The 22,307-nt window shown below is 41.0% G+C and overlaps 1 protein-coding gene across 4 annotated transcripts; it reads right to left on the reverse strand.

Annotated features, from left to right (window-relative positions):
- Positions 1-1,130: 1,130 nt before the first annotated feature.
- Positions 1,131-22,307, reverse strand: ap1b1 (adaptor related protein complex 1 subunit beta 1). Of its 4 annotated transcripts, XM_079222697.1 has the most exons (23): positions 22,256-22,307; positions 20,960-21,065; positions 20,715-20,850; positions 19,870-20,115; positions 19,436-19,626; positions 19,082-19,303; positions 18,775-18,895; positions 18,567-18,662; positions 17,604-17,719; positions 16,476-16,641; positions 15,292-15,390; positions 14,246-14,505; positions 13,755-13,959; positions 13,492-13,512; positions 13,192-13,278; positions 12,597-12,626; positions 12,363-12,500; positions 12,120-12,265; positions 11,899-12,028; positions 8,008-8,092; positions 7,273-7,359; positions 6,000-6,154; positions 1,131-2,543 (listed from the first exon to the last, which is right to left on the reverse strand). In XM_079222697.1, exons 1-23 carry the CDS (start codon positions 22,290-22,292, stop codon positions 2,469-2,471), a joined length of 2,955 nt encoding a protein of 984 aa, XP_079078823.1. In that variant the 5' UTR covers positions 22,293-22,307; the 3' UTR covers positions 1,131-2,468. The 4 variants fall into 4 exon arrangements, with proteins under 4 accessions (XP_079078823.1, XP_079078822.1, XP_079078825.1 ...); XM_079222696.1 differs by lacking the exon at positions 13,492-13,512 and having other exon boundaries at positions 13,159-13,278; XM_079222699.1 differs by lacking the exon at positions 13,192-13,278.

Raw genomic sequence — 22,307 nt, forward strand, 5'->3', positions numbered from 1 at the left:
CAAGGACAGTTAGTATTAAACCGTTTGGTTTCTAAGGATACAATGCATGAAGAAAAGGTGTCTCAAAGGGCAGACCTGGAGTTTATTCTTTGTTTGGTAATAATGTTGTAAATCCATTGAAAGTGTTTTTTTTTATTTTATCACTGCATCAAGTCTGCAGCAGTAAGTTGTTGATCAATAGATTCTGGACCAGATAGTTCTTCATTCATTAGGGACCAGACGATCTAAAACACAAAGTGAGTGTCCTGCTGCAGGAGGATAAACAGCCAGAAAACATTTTTCCACAAACCTGGCAGCCCAAAAGTTGATTAGATCCAATCTGTAAAACGTTGGTAGACTACTCATTAACTATTAATACAGTGGTTAAATTATTAATCTATTTCTAAGTCTATAAACAGCCCCTTCATACAAACTGAGCCTTTACCCGAAAGCAATGCAGTGGCGCCCCCTATTGGCATGCATTCCTCACATAGGATCGATATAGATCATTCATTAGTTGAACAGACTCTTGTCGCAGTTTTGGACTACTGACTCCTCTCTGGTTAGCGCAGCGCTGACCTTTAACGTTCACAGAGGAACAGATGTGAGGCGAGAGGTGTTTGTGTTCACGATTAGGTGATGCAGTTGAAATCTTGCTTACCTTTCTCCAAGCAGCTCTGACCTTAAAAACTCTGTTTACGCTACGGGGGAGCTGCTCCGCCTTTGAGGTGCAGCCAGCTGTGGATAAACCTCAGACTTCACTCACGACTCAAGGTTGAAAAACACAGAGTGGCTTTGTAATGCAAAGCTGTGAGGGCTGCCAATTCTATAACACTGGAGCAGAAGCTGAACAGCCCATGAGGAGATGCCTCAAAGGTCATCGATGATTATAAAGTGTGTGTGTATGTGTGTGTGTGTGTGTGTGTGTGTGTGTGTGTGTGTGTGTGTGTGTGTGTGTGTGTGTGTGTGTGTGTGTGTAAACAATGCACGCAGGTTTCCAGGGACCTTGGGAATGTGGACTTTACCAAGCAAATAAAACTGAGGTAACAGTTTGCATCCTGGGACACTGGCAGACTGCGCCATAAAAACAACTTGTCCTTGCACTGCATTTCATTCATAATGTCAAACACTGAAGAATGATTATATGAATTTATCAAGAATTTTAATAGTTCGTTTTGATGTACACACAATGAACAAAATCATGTCAATCAAAAATCGTATGATTTAACATCTTTTTTTTTGTAATTTCATTTTTTACAGCATTTCAAACGAATCAGCCGTCGCCACACAAAGATCCGCTCAGAATACACAGCCACCTCTGTTGTAATCTTTACAAGCTGTTAGCGTGGGAGCATACATCCTGTAGAGCCGATAAAAAGGGCTTCAGTGTAATGACTCGGAAAAAGGAATCCAATTAATCTGGTCGAGTCTGCAGGTAGAACAGGGACAGTGGATGTAGACAGTGTGCTACATCTATACGTATTACTCAGAAGTGTTACAAACCATGGCATCATACATTTAGAGTTATCTCACATGAGCCTTCATCTCAGGTGGCCGTGGTACTCGAGAGGCTGTCACCGACGCAGGAGGGGAAGCAGCAAATTCAAAATCCTCAACACCTGAGGCTCTCTCAGCTTGCCAAATGAACACAAACAAGTCCACACACACACACAAAACCATGGAATGACTAAGGAAGAGCGCAGGCAGTGTAGGACTGCTGCTAGTCTCTAAAATGTCCAGATGTTGATGGGAAAACAAAAAGAACTGCACAGCAACAAACAGCTTCCACGCACACAGTCTGCTCTCAGGGACAGCAGAAGATCCAGAGACACATAAGAAAACTGTAAAAATGACAAAGACAACGATAATGTAGTTTGTAAGTATATGTGTGTCTTTTCTACGGCCCACACAGCCACTTCACACAGGGGAACAGGAGAGGAAAGTTAAAGCCTTTTTTTCTTGAAAGTACCCTAAATAAATATGCAGACATTCACCTGCTGATTGCAGACGCTAAAAATAGACTCAAATTTGCAGAGATGTGGGGGCTTGATAATGATTAAAAAGCCTCATGCAGAAAAAACACTCACAGGAATACAGCAGTCTGTCCCCGAAAGAACACCGGTCATCAAAGAGCGGGGGACCAATAATGTGATGGTGAGCATTCAGAAAATATATCATAAAGATAATGTCCTGAAACCAAATCTTTTTGTAAAGAAACATACAAAGAGGGGACAGAATACAGCAAACCAGTGAACCAGGATTTTCTGCAGTCTTTGGAAAGAAAAATCAACCAGCGATGGATCAAAAATGGGACTTAAAATCATGAAACCTCCCAATTTAAACAGCTGGATTGATATAGAGAGCACCAACACAGCAGGAAGTGGCCCTGGCGCTGCATTAGGTTGCAATATGGTTGGTGGGTGAGGTGAAGGAGAGCAAGAGAAGGTGCCAGGGGTCTGTGAGGGCAGCGGCCGGGTCGATGGAGGCGTTCAGTTCTTCAGCACTGTCTCGTAGTTCTGGAAAACACATTGGGAAACCTCTGGAGCTCTGCACTTCAGAGAGATCTGAGGAAGAGAAGAGTCGGACAGAGTTGGATATGATGTTACTGTTAAAATGAAAAGGTTATTAAATGTTTACCGTTTGACATTCAGTACACAAAACTAAGAGAAACGTGAAGCAGTTTGTCTTAGTACAATTGATTAATAGGCTAATTGATGTAGCAGGTTCATTTTGAATCCAAGTCTTTAATATAAATGACTCAACTGCAAGCTCCAAAAAATGTAATGATAGAACGTTTCGCCAACAGGGTCTTCATCAGAAACGAGCATTGTTGTCTTTATAAGCTTGTGGGTGTAAATGAGACCAATAAGCAAAAGCCACTTGTTTTGCTTCCCAGGAGACAAAATCTATTATTTCTCAGGTAAAAAATATATTTATTGAAACGCTTCTTAATTTAGTCTCATCAGACAAAGAGACACACAGACGGCAATATAGACACAAACACACTAGAGAGAAGAGAGGCAGCCTTTCCACTCTTTGATGTTAGTCTCAGCTGGGAGCAGGTTTAGGATTTGAGTTTTTTTCCCATCAGCAATCATACTGCAGATGATATTTCTTCAGATCCAGAAACACAAGACAGCTGGAGCTTCAGAATAATTATGAGGACAGAAATTCATGGCATTGCACTTAATAAATACAGGAGACAGGGATTCTGAATATTTTAAATTGTTTCATTAATCAATTGCTGCACAATCAAAACCAGGTGTGCTTTCTTCTTTGACAAATGGAGCCCCTAATAACCCACGACGCTGTGCAGCAGACAGGGAGAGACACACAGACTGACTGACACACAGACTGACTGACACACACACACCTGCCTTTCAGTTTGAGTGATAAAATTATTTTCAGGGACTGTACTAGCCAGCAGACAATGGAGAGCTGACACAAAAAGATGAACTACATGCAACAAAAGATGTCCAGCTGGACTCGAACGGCAGGATTTAGATGTCATTTAACTTGATTTTCCCATGTTTTATATTCAGTAATCCCTCCTCAGCACTACCTCATCACAATTTGAGGCAGTGGTGAGAAAAATAAATGTTTTTAAAAGGGCTTGTTTTTTCCTATAGTTTTGGAATGGGATCTAATATAAATACTTTTCAGCGTACAGTGTCTACAGTGTTGCTGCAAGAACACTGCAACAAATTCCCTTTAACACTATAATAAAAACAACAGTGATCAGTTAGTAACCAGAGCTCTGGTGAGCGACTGACAACAGTTTTACAGCAGGCCCATCCTCGACTCAATGGATACCAAGATGTGTTGGTTACCAGAGAGCTGCAGTGGAATACAGCAGTGGTAGTGCACAGCTTCGTAAGGGTTGCCTTTGCACACCCTGGGCTCTTTACTAATGCATGCAGCTGCTGGCTACATTTAGGCAGGGCTCTCCTATCAGCATGGGGTAAAAGATGTGAGGAAATGCGGATGCTCTAGCCACTGTGTAGAAACTGCTATTAAGAGAGCCTGCTTATGTAGAGGGTTAGCAGATTACGTTTGTGTGGAGGCTGGGTGGCACTTTGGTGTCCATTTCCGTGTTGAAGCTGACTTAAACCCTGAAAATCAGCCAGCGTCACTGGCCACATAGTTTCCATGCTTCCATGTCAAAAAGATATGCTGATGTCCCAATTCCAAAATAAAAACTAAAGTATACACAAGCTCCGATGGAAGTCAGTCGCAGGGAATTTGAGAGCTGCTGACACTTAAATGTGGAAACTTAAAGCTGCTATAATCAATAATTTAGTAGCAAGGTATCGAATGACAATGTAAAAGGTCGTTGTGGTGGTGAACCTTGAGAAAAAAAACACCCAAAACCATGGGTAAGCAGCGGCACGAATCAAATGATACTGTACGTCTTAACTCGTAACAAATTACAATCGTTTGTGTGTCTGGTCTTCAGAAGCACAATAACCCCCCCACCCCGCAGCGGTGGAGCTTTACTTCTTCAGCTCTAAAAATAGCTGCTGACAAAAGGCTTCGGCCGCTTGGCTTTATTGTGCCTCGCAAAGATAGCGCAGAGAGCATGCAGCAGCCAGAGAACGAGCCTCAGAATACACAATGTACATGCAGCACTGTTAACTTGAAAGTCTAGTCTTCTCTTCACTTAACAATCCATCTTTAAAAAATAGGGAGCCTTTCCTGCCCTGCTGAGGATCTATTTGAACTTAAAAATTGAGAAGGAAAAGAAAACCTCCACACAGGGGAAAAAGCAACAAAGAAAATGTAAAATGCACACAAATTAGAAATAAATGCACTACCAATAATTAAGTAAAACATTAGCTTTCACTTCAGTTAATTCATCTTTATCTCAAGGAAATACTCCCAAAGTCATATTTAAAAAAACTCCCATATGAGATTAGGCTACACAATGACGTATAAGAAGTTGTGACCAGATAAACAACCTGAAGATTTAATGAGCGAGAGCAGGCTGACTGACAAATTGGCGAGTCTAGACTGGAGAAAACAAAAACAAAGCGAGTGGCAGTGATCTGAACTGAAAGCAGACCGAGTGATGCGCTGGCAGGAGTTGCACCAAGGTCATCGCTCTGGACGATAGTCATGCAGAATGTCTAAACCCAACACAATCCATCAAGACCGGAGACCGCGTCACGCTGACAAAGCAACAACACAATGGAGAACAAAAACCAATGACCACACAGTTGAATCACAAATACTAGCGACGCACTCCAATCACGGCACAACGCACCAGCTTTCTCCCTCCCACTCACTCACTCACTCACTCCTGCGCCTCCATCTCTGTCCCGTCTCTGCAGTGTCATTTGGCTTCGAGACGTGCAGTGATGACAGTATTTTGTTAACTCCATCATACTTATTAAATTAAAGCAAATCAGGCTCAATTTGTGCTGAAGTGCAGAATGGAAGTTCCTACGCTGTACGTGTGAATGATGATTAGTGAAGTTATTCGTTTTTTAGAGTTTAGTATCGTCTACTCCTGTGAAACTGTAAAGCTGCCTCTACTAAGCCTTTCTTAAAAAATGAAATACTTGCAAAAACAAATAAACAAGTAAGGCTAATTAACTTCGGTTGTGCATTAGGAAAAAAAAGGTAAAGAAGTAACACTGAAATACATTTAGAATTTAGCATTAACAACTTTTGGTCATTGTTTGTGGGAATTTTACCCCGGGACAGGTAAAATCAAGTTGTTGCCCATTGTGCTGCAGGTATAAATAATGTTGTCAACAAATTGTATATACGTACAATATAAAGTATATGTTACCATGTCAAACCTCTCCTTTTTATAATGCTGACATCTTTGACAGTAGTTGGCAAAACATACTTTGGGTTTTTAAAACGGCGTCCTTTAATAAAATACGAAAAGTCGTCACTGTCTCTCAACATCCATTTTTTGGGGGGGTAAACGGTAAAACACAGCAGCAAGAGAACAACAGTGATATGAATCAAAATCATAAATTCAGCCAATGCAAGTGGCACACAGTGCTCACCGTGTAGTTTGGGTTTCCAGCCTGCACCCTCAGCTCAGCTAGCACCCAGATGCCATTGGTGAGTTTCATGGACTGATACAGCATGTCCTGACCCTCCACTGTGCGCTTGGCTATGGTGAAGATGTTGATACTCTGCAGTTTGTTGGAGGCGGCATCTGTTGTAGGAACATAATCAGAAATTTACATAATGCAGTAAAAATGTGAATCAATTCTGTACTTGACTGTTTTAACTATTGCTGCGTTGCTTCATACCAAACGCGTTGCGAATTTGAAGCATGAGTAGATTACATGCAAAGTCAATGCACAGACGCGATATGTTGTGGAAAAGCGAATTTTCCGCCGGGCGGCGTGAATGACGCGGGGCGAATTTGTGCAAGTTGCAAGCTGCGAGTTGAAACATTTGCGTGACGATGAGTTGCGAAAGCCAATCAGCGTTGAGAAGCTCCGCCCATCACCACCGCCGTCGCTGAATCAAACTGCTGCTGGTCCGCCTGAAGTAGCGCTGGTAGCGGCCGTCAATCAGACGCTGTTGTGGGACAGATAATATTATGAACCCAGGCACCATGGAGTTTGATGTTCTGACGAACTAGTAGTTATTTCTATTGTGGATGGTGGAAACGGTAACTGTTTTTACGGAGATAAGCCACAGCGATAAGCCACGCCCCCTTTCAGGCGCGAGTAACATTCGTAACGCGTTTGGTGCGAACACAGCATTATTGTCGAGCGAATAAACTGACGCGGTAAACGCGGCGCGAATATTCAGAATGCTTTTGGTGTGAACGCAGCATATCTGAACAAGCTATTGCTCATTTTTAGTATTCAGTTTCAGTCATCAAACAATCATTAAATATTACAGACGATGCAGGATTTATTTTTTACTTTATCACCCTGGGCTATCCCTGGAGCAAAGATACAGTCACTAATTATGAATTAACTTTTCTCCTCAGCCTCGCTGCTGCTTCCCTGTAGGATGTGAAGCCCTCTCTTTGTTCATGAAGAAGAAATGTAATCTATGGGGGGAAATCTCCATTAAGCTGTCATTAGGAATTCTTCTCCAGTTCAGCTGCTCTCACGCTTGTGTAAAACTAAATTATCACCCGTAAATGCGGGGCAGCTGATGAGCAGCTGATGAGTTCTCATCAAATACAATTCGTTTCATTAGTGAGGATTTGAGATCGCCACTGTGTCGGGACATTTCAACATATAAAGAAGCAGCATGATGTGGCTGCCCTGTATAGTGGTGCACACACTGTTCTCTTTCCATCTTCCTCACCAGAGTTGAGATGGCAGTCTTTGATCTGAAACTGGGCCTCGTTTTCATTAGGAATGTCTTTCCATGTGGCGAGGAACACCTGTCGCTCTGTGGACAAGGAGACACGATCAAAGACGGAGCACACACACACACACACCGATAACAGACAATAACTAAATGTATGTATTGACACCGTCACCCTACATTTTTTACATCGAAATGACACCAAATATAAAAACACTAGGTCTGGAACACAAAGGGCAGTTTTTTTATTCATATTGCATTTGCTGTTGCCTTTGTTTCAATAAAATGTAGATGATGCCGGTATATATGTATTTTGTTTTCTTTACAGTTTCAAGTGAAATTTTAGTTTACAGTAAGATTCTCGTTAATGTTCAACTTGTTAATTATCTTATTCACATAGGAGTATACAAAAATAGGCTTTACCATGCGGTTCTTTATTATTATTGACTATTTATTTTTTCATTTATTTTACCATAAAACATGCTATATCAAAATACAGTATATTTGTATATGGGATGGAAGACTTTGGTCATATCTCCAGCTCCAGGTGTACGATCCAGGAGCAACTGTGCATCTCGGAGAGGCGAGTGAGTACAGTCTCCCACACACACCCACACTATCTTAACAATCATAATAATGTGTCCACGCTGAATGACTTGACGTACGTGTGTGGCATTGACGTCAGCGGGGATGTGAGGCTTTTGTGTGAAGAAGTTTAGCTGAGACACTCACCCATCTTCCCATCCTCCACAAACAGCATGCTAATGGGGTACTGGCAGCTGAAGTAGAATACATCAATGTTGTTCTTAACAGCCACCTGCAAGAGTGATGACATCCAAGGAGGAGGTAGAGGAGGAGAAACAAGAAGCAGTACATGGGTAATTACTTTTCAAGTGCCCTTCAAGGATGGGCATTGCTGGTGTATGTGTGCCATTTACTGAACAAGAAGGCTAAAGCCCCATGGGAATCTCACTCTCCCACAAACACACTCGCCCACAGTCAATACTACAGTGTTCATCACAGGCCTCCCATCACACGATGTCTCCCAGTAAGCATGAGACTTGTATTTGCCGAAGAACATCAGCAGACATTACTTAAAAGCCAACATAACACTAATGTAACGGGTGTAATGGTTTGTGAATTTGTAGTGAACCGTCAAGCAGCACTCAGAATAAAAGTATAGATTGACGCATGTAATGTGGAACCAAAGGTTCCACCTGAAAACGTACGGCGTAAGTACTTGAGTCAGTCATGCAAACGCACATTCGACGGCATCACCCAGATGTGCTGAAAGTGCTTCCAGAAAGTGCTTTACTACAGGAATACAATAAATATGGAAAGATAGGGAGGTAAAAATAGCTGACAGTGGTTAAAAATAAAATATCAAAAATAAGAAGATGAAGACACAAAGACGACTGACAAATGAGAGAAACCAAAATAGCACCCAACAGCAGGTCTATATTTAAAAAAATAATTACTTTGTTTATCTAAGTGCCTCAGATCTTTGACAGACCTGGTGGCAAAAGTTCAAGACACTGAAACATGAGAACAACGGCGGTATAATGGAGGAACCTGAAGGAACAAGGGGCAGCCGGTGATATTGATCAGCCTGCTCACAGAAGCTTGTTAGGGGGACAATGACTGCCGCCAGACGAGAGCTGAAGAATGACGTGTGAATAATTCATCAGGGCATCTTACTCCTGGGTGCAATGCAGGACCGACAGTAACACATCGAGTGAGACACAAACAATTTAAAGCTTAATTCTGTACGTTTGTCAACAAAAAGATCTTTATTATAAGCCATGTCTACGGAAGTCAGAAGCCAAACTAATATGGGTACTACAGGACATGATTTTTGACATGATTTAAATCTCATGTTCTGTACTAAGTTAATCCATTAGACTAGAGGTTCCCAAATTCTGTTTGGTCTCTCTTTTAGCAAAGATATTTTGAGCACGCCAATACGAACAATTAGTTGGTACGATTGGCAGCATCACATTTTTTAATCTGTGCCTGTTTATTTAGTCTTCACAGTAAATACAAGTTATTTGAATTAGTTGAAAGCTATCACGCAGAACTTTTGTCTGTTTGTGAGAGTAATTAAAATTAGTATAATTTGTAAATTAATTTAAATTACACAAACACCGTCGACAGACTTATGACGTGTGCCTGCAGATGCGCTCGCCTCATCTCCCCCGTGGTGCTCTTTCCCCGTCTATAGTTTTCTTTTTGGGCCTTAAATCCTTCCACTGAAAGCAAAGTTGTTGTTTTTTCTTCTGTTGTTCACTCAAGAACCTTTTCTTGGACGCTATAACTTCCGTCATACTTCCTAGCTGCTGCCACTATTGTCCCCCTCCTTCCTGCCCATCAAGGTATTGGGTAATGCAGGTAGGCTGACATACCTAGTAACCAATCAGAGAGCGAGAATAAGCAGATACGCTGGAGGAACTGGACGTGAGAGTGCGATGTTGGTTGACAGAAGTTTGTGAACTGCTGATGTATTGACGTTGAGTTAATAAACAACTTGTTCAGAGAATAATGCTCTATAGTTTTTACGTGGTGATGTTGCCAGAGACACAGGACACCACAACTCTGGTCTACTGAGAAATAAAGAAAGTTTACCCTGGAGGCTTAATCCGCATTGTATGAACCAGTTCGGCAAGGGCTTGCACGTAACGGACGTTCAATTATTATTATTTTTTTACATCGATTGATTTCTTGATCAATCACAAGTACGTTTACTTAACATTCTTTGCTATCGTGCAAAAAGCAGTTATTCAGCCTTCACCATTACAGAGGGCTTTAGAGTGGGAAAAACTGCCATGAAACTTGCACCCAAAGTTACAAAAGACTTTCCTTAAAATGAGATTCCTGATCAAAGTGTTTCATTGACTGAGACCACACATTGTTGAAAAAGAGCACTCAAAATATTATAATAGTAAATCTTCCATTTGAAAAGAAAAAAAGAAAAAAGCAGAACCTTTAAAAAAAATGTAATATCTGAGATAATGTTCTGTACCCATCAAAGTTGGGCCCAGAGCCAGCAGAGTGAAAAGGTGAGCAAGCCTACTGAGGCCAGGAAAAACAAAGGAGCCGTGTGTTGCGTGGCCCACAATGACCCCCACCTCAATCACCCCCCTTCCACTCTTATCTTCTCTCTCCAGCTGCACACAGCAACCGTCCTTAATTTCGCCCAGTTAAAAGAACCACGCTGATCAAACACAAGCCAGCCTCTGCCGCTCTTTTTACTTGAAACACACAACCGTTTTGATGGTTGTTTCATGTTTTTATTCAAAACAGGGGAATTCAACAGTATAGCTGAATAACAGTGAGGACACATTAATAATCAATTAAGACACATGGACATGTATTCAAACATATATCCTAAAGAGATATATAGTCAGGTCCATCAATATCTCAACCATTAGTTCGGTAAACTTAAGAAATATAACAATACATTAAATTCTGTCAATTAGGAATATGACAGATTGAGCAAAGTAAGGTATTCATTTCTTTAAAAAGGTCAACTGAATATTGGCCTAACATTCAACATTTCTACCATAATCAGAATAGATTTTTATTTTGTATTATAAGTTATCGCCTAGTGGTTATATGCCTCCACCAACATCTCGGGCTCATTCCATCCTATTAGCCCTTTGTGTGAATTTGTCATAATTAGCAAATCAATTCTTGAGTTATGGTCAAAAAACATGTTTTATGGAGGTCACAGCGACCTTTCACTATCAAAATTCAAAAAATAAATACCAAAAAAAAGTGGACGTTTTTGCCCAATTTGAAGAAATCTAAGTCATTGTTAGTCATCGTTAATGGAGATTTCCAGTTGCCCACTTCACTGATAAACCAGAGAAGAGCAGAGTAACAATCACTAAAGAAGAAGGTCTAAAAGTGCATTATGGGAGTATTACAGTCAACCAACAGCTGGGAAGGAAGATGGTAATACATGCAAAGCAGGTGTCAGCACGGCAAGAGCAATGGCTCTTTCATGTTTTAAAGATTATGTAAATGTTTAAAAGATAATGTTGAAAAGTTACCTTTTGCAGCATTTAATTAAACATATGCTTAAAGGAATTTAAACTAGAGTTTGTGATACTTTCATTTTTCAAAGATTATTTTTAGGGATTTTAATGACTTAATTAGATATACAGGTGCTGCAGTAAGGACTCTGTCCGAGAACTTCTAAAAGAGCAACAATTTAATTTTTACTGCAAATGTACATCGGCTCCAAATATTAGTTATAGTCTACTTTATTACTAATCATCTGTATCCTATCAGCCCTGAAGAAAACATATTGGTCGCCCTCTGATCTGTCTCCCAACTCTGTTTACTTTCCAATGCAAACTCTGATACAGGGCGGTCACAAAGTTCAAGGCCTTTGGGCACAGTAGGAAGACATGTTAGGACACAACTTCAGGCATCAGTGTCCTAATAAGGCCAGTGTTGAAAAAATGTAAACAGTTGACGGACATAACCCTGCGCTTCTAGTCCGGGTCATTTATGAACAATGAAGCAGACGCAGAGATGCAACACTAATGTTTAACCCAAACAAAAACTAGCAGTCCCATCAAATTCAGGGGAAATTAATCCTGCATGTGAAGGTGTTACCTGCAGATTGTTGAGAGGCTCCATCTTCATGACAGGTCCCACAGTGCTGAGGGGAAGGGCAGCTTCAATACTCTGGTTCGGGCTAAGAGGAGTGAGAATCTGAAGGGGACCAGCTGGAGCGAGACCAAAGCTTCGGAGGAACACAGCGGGGAAAGGCTTAATCGTCACAAAATGTGTAAATGTACAGAAATCTCAGCACATTTCTTAGTAGGTGGTCTTACCTGTTTCGGTTAAACTGGATGGCAAAATCAGTCATGACACTCATCGCTTTATTAGTGAGGTTCATCTCCATTTGGATGACCCCCGCACGGCGGACAAAAGTGCCCAAAATCTCCAGACCCTTGGCCTTCATGGCTGGAAGCCAAACCTGAACAGAGATGAGATCAGATAGTTTCTTTTGGATCCAACCACTGGTGTTGCATTGATCTTTGCAGTGTGTTTAATCCTTGTATATCAAGACTTACTGTTTTAGGAGGGTTGAAGGCTCCCATAGGCATACCAACTCCACCTCCGAGATCAAACAGGTCATCCAGACCACCGCTAACAGGGGCATTGAAAGAGGCTGGCATCACAGCTGGAGGAGCACCAAAACCAGTCCCCATCTGTGGGTCGCAAAGCAACATGTTAACCTAACGTATTAAAAATCACTCTGTACTGAGCAACCAAAAGGTCGGCAAAATCTCAAACAAATGACTTACAGCAGGATTTCCTCCAAGGTCTCCGCCAAGCTGGATAGAAGGGGAACAGGCACAAAAAAACAATCAGGAAGGTGCAACATTAAATAATATTCTGTGGAATGGTGTGAGTCTACGAAATGTATTTCTGTGATTAATGACAGCTATGGGGTTCACACTTTTTACGAGTGACAGGAAGAAGAAGGAGATGACTGTACGGGATACATTCTAATTTTATGTAACTGACCTTTTGATGCCCACACAAGTCAGAGTGGCTATTGAAATCCAATAGGTTTTGTCCAAATGCGACTCACTAAATGGGTCTATTGTGGTGATGAAAAGGTTGGGGTAGTGAACATGACTGGTGGTACAAAAAAATAGTGATTCCACACGATGACAAAGGTTTACTACTTTATACGGAAGATGACATTTGACAAGAAACGAAAGTTGAGATTCACTAAAATCTCACCTAAATGGAGCGGGAAACATAAACAATGCAACAGGCACAGAGCACTGCTGGGGAGAACTACTCAGAGGACACAGTGGTACAACAGGGGACAAGAGGGGGTTCTAGACTGGTGCTGGCCTTTACTGGTCCAGCGTGGTCCCCTGGACCAACCTCAGTGGGGCTGTAATCTGGGGGCGATGGGGACTGATGTGGGAGCTGAGGTGACTGAGGAGTGTCCGTCCGCAGGGGAATGGGCGGCTGATTGAAACACAATACAGAGCCCAGAGAATAGAAAAAGTGTTGGACTCAAGGATTTAACAGCATGCTTACTCTGGATATCGGAATAATAAAAGATGATAAATGATGATTGAAAATGTCAGATTGGTGAAAGTAAAACAGCGATCAAAACAATCTTCTAAAATGGCCTGACATTGTCTATAAATGTTGTGCCCTTCCCCTCCATGTAGTTACCGGCTCAGACTCATCCCCCATCTGCAGGTGCAGCATTGAACAAAGAAAGGGAAACAAACCAGGGTAAACAAAAAAAAAAAAAAAAGGAGAAAAATGCACCCCCCCCAAAAAAAAGGTAGAAAATAAATTATGATTATGAATACAAAGATATATTACCACCACTAGGTCCTATTGACATTAAGCTTTTTACTGAAATCAACTAAGATGTGTTGTACCAGCCTTTCAGGACCCGACAGCTTCTCTGTGTTGTGTTGAAGACCTACCAGGCTATCCAGTCCACCGCCAAGAAGGTCCATACCACCCATCTGCATGCCAGAAGAGGTGGGTGGTGGTGGTCCGGTGGTGGTAGGTGTCAGGTCCAGATTAAGCAGATCTCCGAGGAGGTCTCCCTGGGATGGGATGACAGCAGGAGCCGCCTCAGTAACTCCAGCAGCAGAACCGTTATCTGGGCTCTCAACACTCTCGCCACTAGTAGAAACAAAACAAGAAGGAAAAAAAGAAAGTAACATTTCAATGTTGCATTTTATGTAATTCATTTGATTACTATTTACTAGCTAACTAGATATATATGCAATGAGTTTAATGTAAAGGCAGGAAGGACCACAGAAAAACTGCTGCACAGCTTAACACTGCTGGAAAGCGTGCAACTCAGCAGATTCAAAGGAAAGAGTCAAGAAGCTAGATCCACTTAAGTAAACAAAACCCTTTGCCTGCAGTGTTTAAAAAAAAAAAAAAGGAAAAGTGCATGACTCACGATCCAGCACTGCCAGTGAGTCTCTTGTGCTGAACACCACGGCTACCCTCAACAAAGGCGCTGGGAGGCTTGTGGTAGACAGAGGCCAGAGTACCAATGTGGCAGATGAGCTCCTCCAGCAGTGTGGGCTCAATCAGATCAGTCTCCTCAGAGATCAGGGGCTTCTCAGCCAGAACCACCTCCTTGGCGGCCACAGGGTCTGTCGAGAGCAGACGCCAGTAGATGTAGCCGCGGTCCCTGAGGTCCGGGTTATCAGAGTCCTGGAGAGGGAGATGAGGAACGGAGATGAAGGATAATTATTCATGGAGAACGTTTAATAAATACTTAATGTTAGACTCTTTTTCTGTCTTGGCCCCAATATAAAAGACTGAGCAATGATTCATGAGTCATCAACTACACTTGTCAAGGTTGCAACTAAATCAAAAGAGATCTTCATTTATGTATTCAGTATAAAATGTAAAACTGCAGATAATATGCGAGGCATTTAAATTATTTGGGTTCAATGAATACAAATATATTTTGTCAGCAGGTTCTTTTAAGTTAGAAAGCTCATTTTTATCTCCCCATTTCGGCAAGCAAAGTGCAGTTTGCAATGTTTGTTTGTACATCTGTTTGCATAAGTACTGAGTGTATTGCTGTAGATAAATTCATACAACTGGTGTAATACAGTACACACAGTCTGTAATACATCATTATGAAGCATATAATGTTCATATATTAAAATGTTCTAATGTTTGTTTTCAGTTTCAAAGTCAAATCGCTACCTAAAGCCATTAAAACACAATTAGTGTAACAGCAGAGTAAACTCAAACCACTGCGGCAGAAGCACAAGGCTCAGATCCATATTGCAGTAATCCAGTGTCCTTGAAAGGATTCAATAAAAGAGAACTTTTGGAAAAGATACAAAAAGAAGCAAAGTCATAAGCCCTGCCTGATGAAAACATATTGCACAAACTAGAGGAAGACATAGATAGCAAGATTAGAGTCGTAGACAGTTATAGTGAGGATAAAGGCAACATAAAACATGTGTATGTTTCGTTTCTCACCTGTGTGGCTAGACTTAACACCTGCTGCACCAGCTCCTGGGTCTCGGTGGGCTTTTTCAGGAACAACTTGACGATTGCCGTCAGCAGCTGTAACTGCACCTGGAGGACACAGTGAACACATACAGGGAGTTACAACAGTTTAAAGCTAGTGTGAATACAATTTTGCCTAAAACTGTAAATGAATGTCAAGTTGCATCTTAACGATGATCTGTACTGATCCACAACACATAACAAACTCCTTTTAACTATCACGGCTCAGGTTTCCCATGGATGGCGCCCCCTGCTCAACAGTAAATATCCCAATTACTGACTTAACCTGCTGTAACCTGCAGTCACTTTGGGTTCATTTGTTTTGTCTTCTTTCGACTCCTATACAGCCCTTTGTGACCTGTTGTCTGTGATAAGTGCTATAGAAATATACGTTACTTACTTACTTACTAACCAACCAACCACCACCACAAAAGGGAACAATTAATGCATGATGCGTTTCTTCATACCCAGAATATTACTTATAAAACCTTCTCCAATACAATAGTGAAGGCTTGCTTCTTTACAAAACGTGCGTTTGAGCCAGATATAACTAAAATTACCACCTCTGGGTCAAGCAGTTTACAGCCATGTCTTTGCATCACTTCTTCCTTTTATCCTTTGGGATATTCGTGTTGAATTGTCATAATTAATAAATTAATTATTAAATTATGTCCAAAAATATATTTTATTAGATTGTGCCAAATTTGGAGAAAATCCCTCAAGGTGTTTCTGAGATATCGTGTCCATGAGAATGGACACGATACATGGAATGTAAGTACAGACAGACAACCCAAAAACACGACTATCGCCGGCATAGAGGCATGAAAAGTGTTCCAATTATTCCAGTAACTTCCTATTAAGCACAGTTAGGCTCAGTAAAACTAATTATACAACTCATCAAGGATTCTTTCATTTCTCTCACTGTACCACACATTTTGTCAATTAAACAGGACCTGTTCTCTTTAGTAGTAGTACTGCATGTGTGTACAGCATGTCACCTCCTTTTCCAGCAGCTAACCAATTCATTTAATTATTTCAGACGTAATATCAACGTGTGCCAACTACTGTCAGCACAGAATGCAAATTATTGGTGGCACTACCATTAAAAATGGACTTTTGTCAATCACAACGTGCCCAAACTCTCCTAAACAAACCTGAGTGCTTTCATCATGGAAGCCCTCCAAAAAGCTCTCCAGCAACTCATCAGCGTTGTCAATGCGCTCAGCATACTCTCCCACAATCCAGATCATGGCGGCACGAGCCTCCGGCTCATCCAGGGAGTCCAGGTTTTCACACAGGGTGGCAATAACACTCTCATACCTGGACACGGACACACAAAACGACAATGTTGAACTCCAATGTTGCAAAAGTATTTGGACAACAACAACAATAACAAAAATCACATGGAGCAAATTACTATCATTTACATAAAAATCCATTAATCTCGTCACTAAATTGGAGGTACAGAAAAAGAAAAAAAAATAATAACAGTTAAACAGCCACGTCAGCATCTTCCACATCAAGCTCACAAAGAACAGCGTTAGCATTACTGGAGTTGTGTGTTCTGGCAGCCCGACAAATGTGAATCCAATATTCACTGTCCTTTTACCTCTGGTCTGACCTTTGAGTCTTTCACCTACTAGATGCTCAACCAGTCAATGTTTTCTGCAGTGGTTGAGACATTTAATTTAATAATGTTTTTATTGCAAGATTTGCCTCGGCAGAAAAAATTTGTTGATGTCTAATTAATAGAAAAGGCAGAAGTTTAAGTAAGTAGTGACTCGTACAGCTAAAGGCTTGAACCATGCAGAGCTGGAAACTTTCCAAAGCGGCTCCACGATGACGTCTACTGCTGACTGTGTGGGCGAGGTTTCTGTCTGGCACATGAACCCACTCTGCAGTCACGCTCCAGCACAATCTGCCTTACCTCCTTTGACCAGGTGCCATGAAGGCAGGGTTCTAAGTGCTGTCCTCTACAAACACTCTCAGAGGACAATTGTCTGCTCTGAAAAATAAGTTGAAAACCCTTTTTGTCTGTGTAATGAGCTTTCACTCTGCATAGTTTAAGACCAAGACAAAATAATCTGAGGGTCAGTGGAGTGGAACAGGAATGCCGTCTGAGTAAATACTGATGATCAGTGCCTTGTGTATCTGGTTAAAGATAAACAGCGGCATGTATCATGCATAAGGCGAGCAAGTAAACTGTTACGAGTGAATCTGGATACTGACGGGTTCACAAATAATGTGCAAATGACCACACTGATGCTTTAGAGGGAACCTACTTGTTGGGGTACTTGCGAAAGATGTCCTTGATAACCACAATGGCCTCCTGCACCACATAGTTAACCTTGGTTTGGATCAGGTCCAGCAGTGTGCTGACACAGCGCTCGGCTGATTGCTAATTAAAGAAAAGAAAAAGAAAATCTGTCATGATAGGCAAATCAAAAATCAAACAGAATAGAATAACGCATAAAGGTTGTGTGCATATAATATACATGAATAATAAACTAGTTTTGAAGTAGTTTGACTCAAGTGTTTGACTCAACAAATGAGTAATACACTTCCCAGCAGTGTCGAACTGAAGTGTTCTTCTTTGTTCCTTCCTACCTTTTAATACGACTCATCACATTTACTTGCCCTTGATCTCCGTGCACGAGATGGAGTTATACCAGAAGTTTAATGAGAAATCAGGCTTACAGTTAATGTGAAAATCACCTGGAACAACTAGTTTTACAACTGGGTCATCAGGGACAAAAATATCATGGGACTTTTGCTTTAAACTGAAAGCTTATAGGTATAGAAATATCCTACATTATTATATGATATATTCTGCAACGTAAATTGCTAGAAGTTTATACATTTAAATTGAGGCTTAAATACTGTCTTCAGTTTAGGCTTTAACCATAAACAGTCCTGTGTTCATTTTAAGTGTGTTCTATTGAGATCACAAGAGACAAATAGCATGATGTATTGTGAACTCATGCATGCACAAAGTGGAAACTATAATAAACCACAGTATAGAAATTTGTTTTACTGTCATGATGACAGAGCTACCTTGTATTCATTTAAAAAAAAAAACTGTGCCGGACTAGTGGCTTTTTATAATGTACAGTCTTAAGATGAGTCCAAAGACCAGTAGATATAAACAATCATACAGACTAATGCTTTATTGTCGAACAATATAGCCGACCCAAGGGTTTAAGCAACAAAACATCTGGCGACAGTATGACATCATCTGCACCCACCTCTACTTTGATGGCACAGCGGCCAATGGCTCTGACCGCTTTGCGTACAAAGTCCACATCCACCTCAGTGGCGTACTCCTTGAGCTCAGCCAGGACCTACAGCGAAACAGACCAGCATTAGTGTCAATCAGAGGATTCTGTGACCAATATCTTTGCTTCAGTAAAAGCACCCTTATAAAAGGAAGTATTACAGCTGTGGGTGCGTTACCTGGGCGATGTTGGCTTGAGATGCGAGGCGAATCATGATGTCCAGCTTCTCCAGTTTGACATAGATGGGGTCATTGTACTTCACAAAGAAAACCTTCATCTCGTGTTTCAGGATCTCTGGCCTAAAGAGAAAAGAAGAAAAAAAATCTTGTTATTTGTGGCAAGCTGAAATTAAACATACAATTAAGTAAAAAGGAATCCCACTGAAATGTAGCATGCTATAGTACATGCTACTTTTACTAGGCTCAATATTCCCAAAGTATAAAGAATACCAAAGAGACCTCCACAGGTTATCTCCCCACATTTACCGTCTCTGTACGATGAGGTTGATGTTTCTAAGAGCCACATATTGCAGTTCAGGCTCAGCAGAGAGGAGAGTGACGAGCGGAGGGGCGAGCTTCTTAAGCAGGGTGCCATAGTAGTCCAAGTCTTTGGGCAGCATCTCCATGAACTTCATTAAAACTTTAACAGCTGACAACACCACTGCAGAGTTAGCGTGGGAGAGCCGGGGGGTCACACGCTCACAGATGCTAGCAGATGTTGATGGTATTGGGAGAGAGAGCAAAATATTGTTTAGGGTTTACTGGGTGTATTTTCTAACACTTTAAAATAAATGAAAGCACACTCAGATAAAAACACACATACAGTGTGCTTTGTCTTACCTTTGGGACTCGCGATCATCACGAGGTGTGTAATTGGCCAGGCAGTCCAGAATGAATATCTGTCCCCACTCTGTACACTCATTTAAAGCCGTCAGCAACTTGTTGATGGTCTGAGGGTTCAGGTCCAGTAAATTACTGTTGGGATGAGACTCTGCTATCTCAGACAGCGCTGCCACTGCGTTTGCTACAACCTAAAGATGAAGACAAGTGTACAGATAAATTCAGATAGAAAAATAAAGTACCCCTGTTGTACTAAGATAAACAAGGGGTTATTGGACTAACAATATTCTGGCAACATGTTGAACATGTGTATCCAGCAAAGAGCTTATCATTGAAAGGCAGAGCTGAGGCGTGTAGCCTGCTGTGGCACCACCCCGAGTGGGAAATCTGGCTGGCTCAATAGCCATCTAGTAGGCTGTCCGAGGGAGTCGTACCATGGGGTTGGAGTCAGAGATGAGGTCTTTAAGGGTGTCCAGGAAGCCTTGGTCCTCCACCAACTGTGCGTTGATATCATGGAGCTTTGCCACACACACAGCAGCTGTCTTCCTCACATACGGGTCTTCATCCTTCAGACATTTCCTCAGTGGCTCACAGAGGTACTCGGTGATCTTGTCCACACGGATGCAGCCCATTGTGCGAACAGCAAGGGCCCGGATGAGAGGGTTAGGGTCTTCACAGTCCTAGATAAATGGTGCAGAAAGGTCATACGTTTACAACTTTTGATTTATTACTACATCATCTGAAAGACATTTTAAATGTCTCGAACATGTATGTGCATCAGCATTCTGTAAATAATGAAATCATATATTGAGGTGTCCCTTCTCTTGTAGTATGATTTTTTTTTTTTTTTTTGAGCTTTGATAATCATCTCATTGAATTGAGATAATGGCAAGTCATTGAAGTTACAGCTGAACAGACGAATGTAGCCCAGTACAGCATGCATGACTAGGTTTAAATTAAACCTTCAAATTAAATTAGTATTTATCCTCCCAATCAATCATACAGTGCTGAGCACAAATTACTAGAAATGCTTAACATGAGGACAGTCTGAAACTGTTCTAACAGTTTGTCCAAATGGTGGAATTCTACTAAAATTCTAATATTTTTGATTAACAATTTCCCAGTAGTATTAAGATGTTTGTACTTGTATTACTAAGATTATTTTCGTGACAGCATTGTACCAAGCAGACTTTATGTACATCGATTACAGCACTTAAACAATAAATTATGAATAGATCATCATATAGTTTTTACATATTCAAGACGGATTGGGCTTTACCTTTACAAAGGTGTTAACAGCCATGATAGCCATGTCTGGCTGACTCTTGGCATAATTCATCAGGTAGAGGTAGACCAGCTTTTTCAGTTCCAGGTTGTCCGTCTGCATGCAGTTCACAACATCTGGGAAGAGAGCACTAAAGGAGGGACAAGCTGTTAAGTGACAACTGATTCAAAATGAAGGTCAATTTGTTACATTGCATTATTTCAGTGTGGATATTTTAGACATCATTTTCCATGGCTCACCTGACATCCTTGCCAACTGTCATGGATGCAATGACCTTCTTCACAGCCTCCTTCTTCTTCTCCTTCTTATCACTGTTTAGCTCTGCCTTGAGCTCAAAGATCTCGCCTGTACACACAAGAAAAATAGTGAACCACACATAATTTATACCATTTGTGATGTAGGCGCTGGAAAAGAGTACTGCAGCATGACCTTTTCCCCCAGCAGTTTCTGATACTGGTGGGTGGTTTTGGTTGTCAGTGGTAGATGCATCAATCCTGATACAGGATTTAAGTGTTTTTTTACAGCTCGGTAAAAAAAAAGAAAAAAAAGGTGAGGTCACATTTCAGCCCTAATCCAATGCATTCATAGTGTAACCACCTCAGCTATATATATTTAGAATAAGAAGCTGTTCCAGTGGGGAAAAAAGATTATACTACAAAGCTGCGGCAGGCAGTGCAATTATTCAATATGATAATTTATTACCTTTCAAAACAAAACTTGGTATTGAAGTTCTTGTTTTACGAGAGTGTTCTTTGTCACAGGTAGTACGTGACATTTGGAACACAGCACAACAAACTGAACATCAATGTGATAACATGAAATTCAGCATACCTTTTATCATGGTATACATATTGACAACAGAAGAATATTCACATTAATGTCATGAACTGGTGACATGCTGATCCTTACGATAGTGGAGATACCAATAATTTAATTATTTCACTTTTAAAATGTCAGTACATTGTGTTACTGAGGCGTCTATCTGCATGAAGTAGACTAGAAAACACACACCATCAGCACACTGTCAATTTTAGGCTTAAATTTGAGTCTACCTTCTTTGAGTTTCCCAGGCATTGTAAACCACAAATTACTCCCAATCCCCTTTAATGTGTTAACCACAGACAGCCAGCAGCAACATCGGGCAGATGCACAGAAAAAGCACATATTGAAAGAAATCTGCTCTTATATCTCAGGCAATCTAACAAACATAAGGAGTCTTTACACTATCACACATACGCATCTGTTTGCATTTCCAGAGCCCTGTGTGTGGGCACATGCTCTGTTCTGGGTCATGAAAAGACACACAAATACAACAAGAGGCACAGCAGGACAGTTAAATCTCTGACAGCTAATGCTCAATATGTCTAATCTGATTTACAATAACCAGAGCTGTTCAGTTCTTGGCAATAACGTTGATACAAAGTAAGGTGATGATTAGGTATTGTTGATGCATGCTATCTATACAGCAACGAACAAAAATTATGTTACTAAATCTGAATCTATTATCCTGTGAATTAACAAATCAGTTAACATACCTTTCTTGGTAGTGGTGAAGTACTTGGAGTCCGTCATCTTGGATCCAAATTG

This window comes from Taurulus bubalis (assembly GCF_910589615.1).
Source record: "Taurulus bubalis genome assembly, chromosome: 8".
In the NCBI taxonomy this organism is placed as follows: domain Eukaryota; kingdom Metazoa; phylum Chordata; class Actinopteri; order Perciformes; family Cottidae; genus Taurulus; species Taurulus bubalis.

Excerpts from the sequence above, each read along its gene's own strand:
- ap1b1 (XM_079222696.1), bottom strand. The coding sequence starts at position 22,292 with ATGACGGACTCCAAGTACTTCACCACTACCAAGAAAG. Across the intron at positions 20,851-20,959 it reads ACAGTTGGCAAGGATGTCAG|TGCTCTCTTCCCAGATGTTG; the intron begins GTGAGCCATGGA and ends TCCCTCCTTTAG. Across the intron at positions 18,896-19,081 it reads AACCTCATCGTACAGAGACG|GCCAGAGATCCTGAAACACG; the intron begins GTAAATGTGGGG and ends TTTTCTCTTTAG.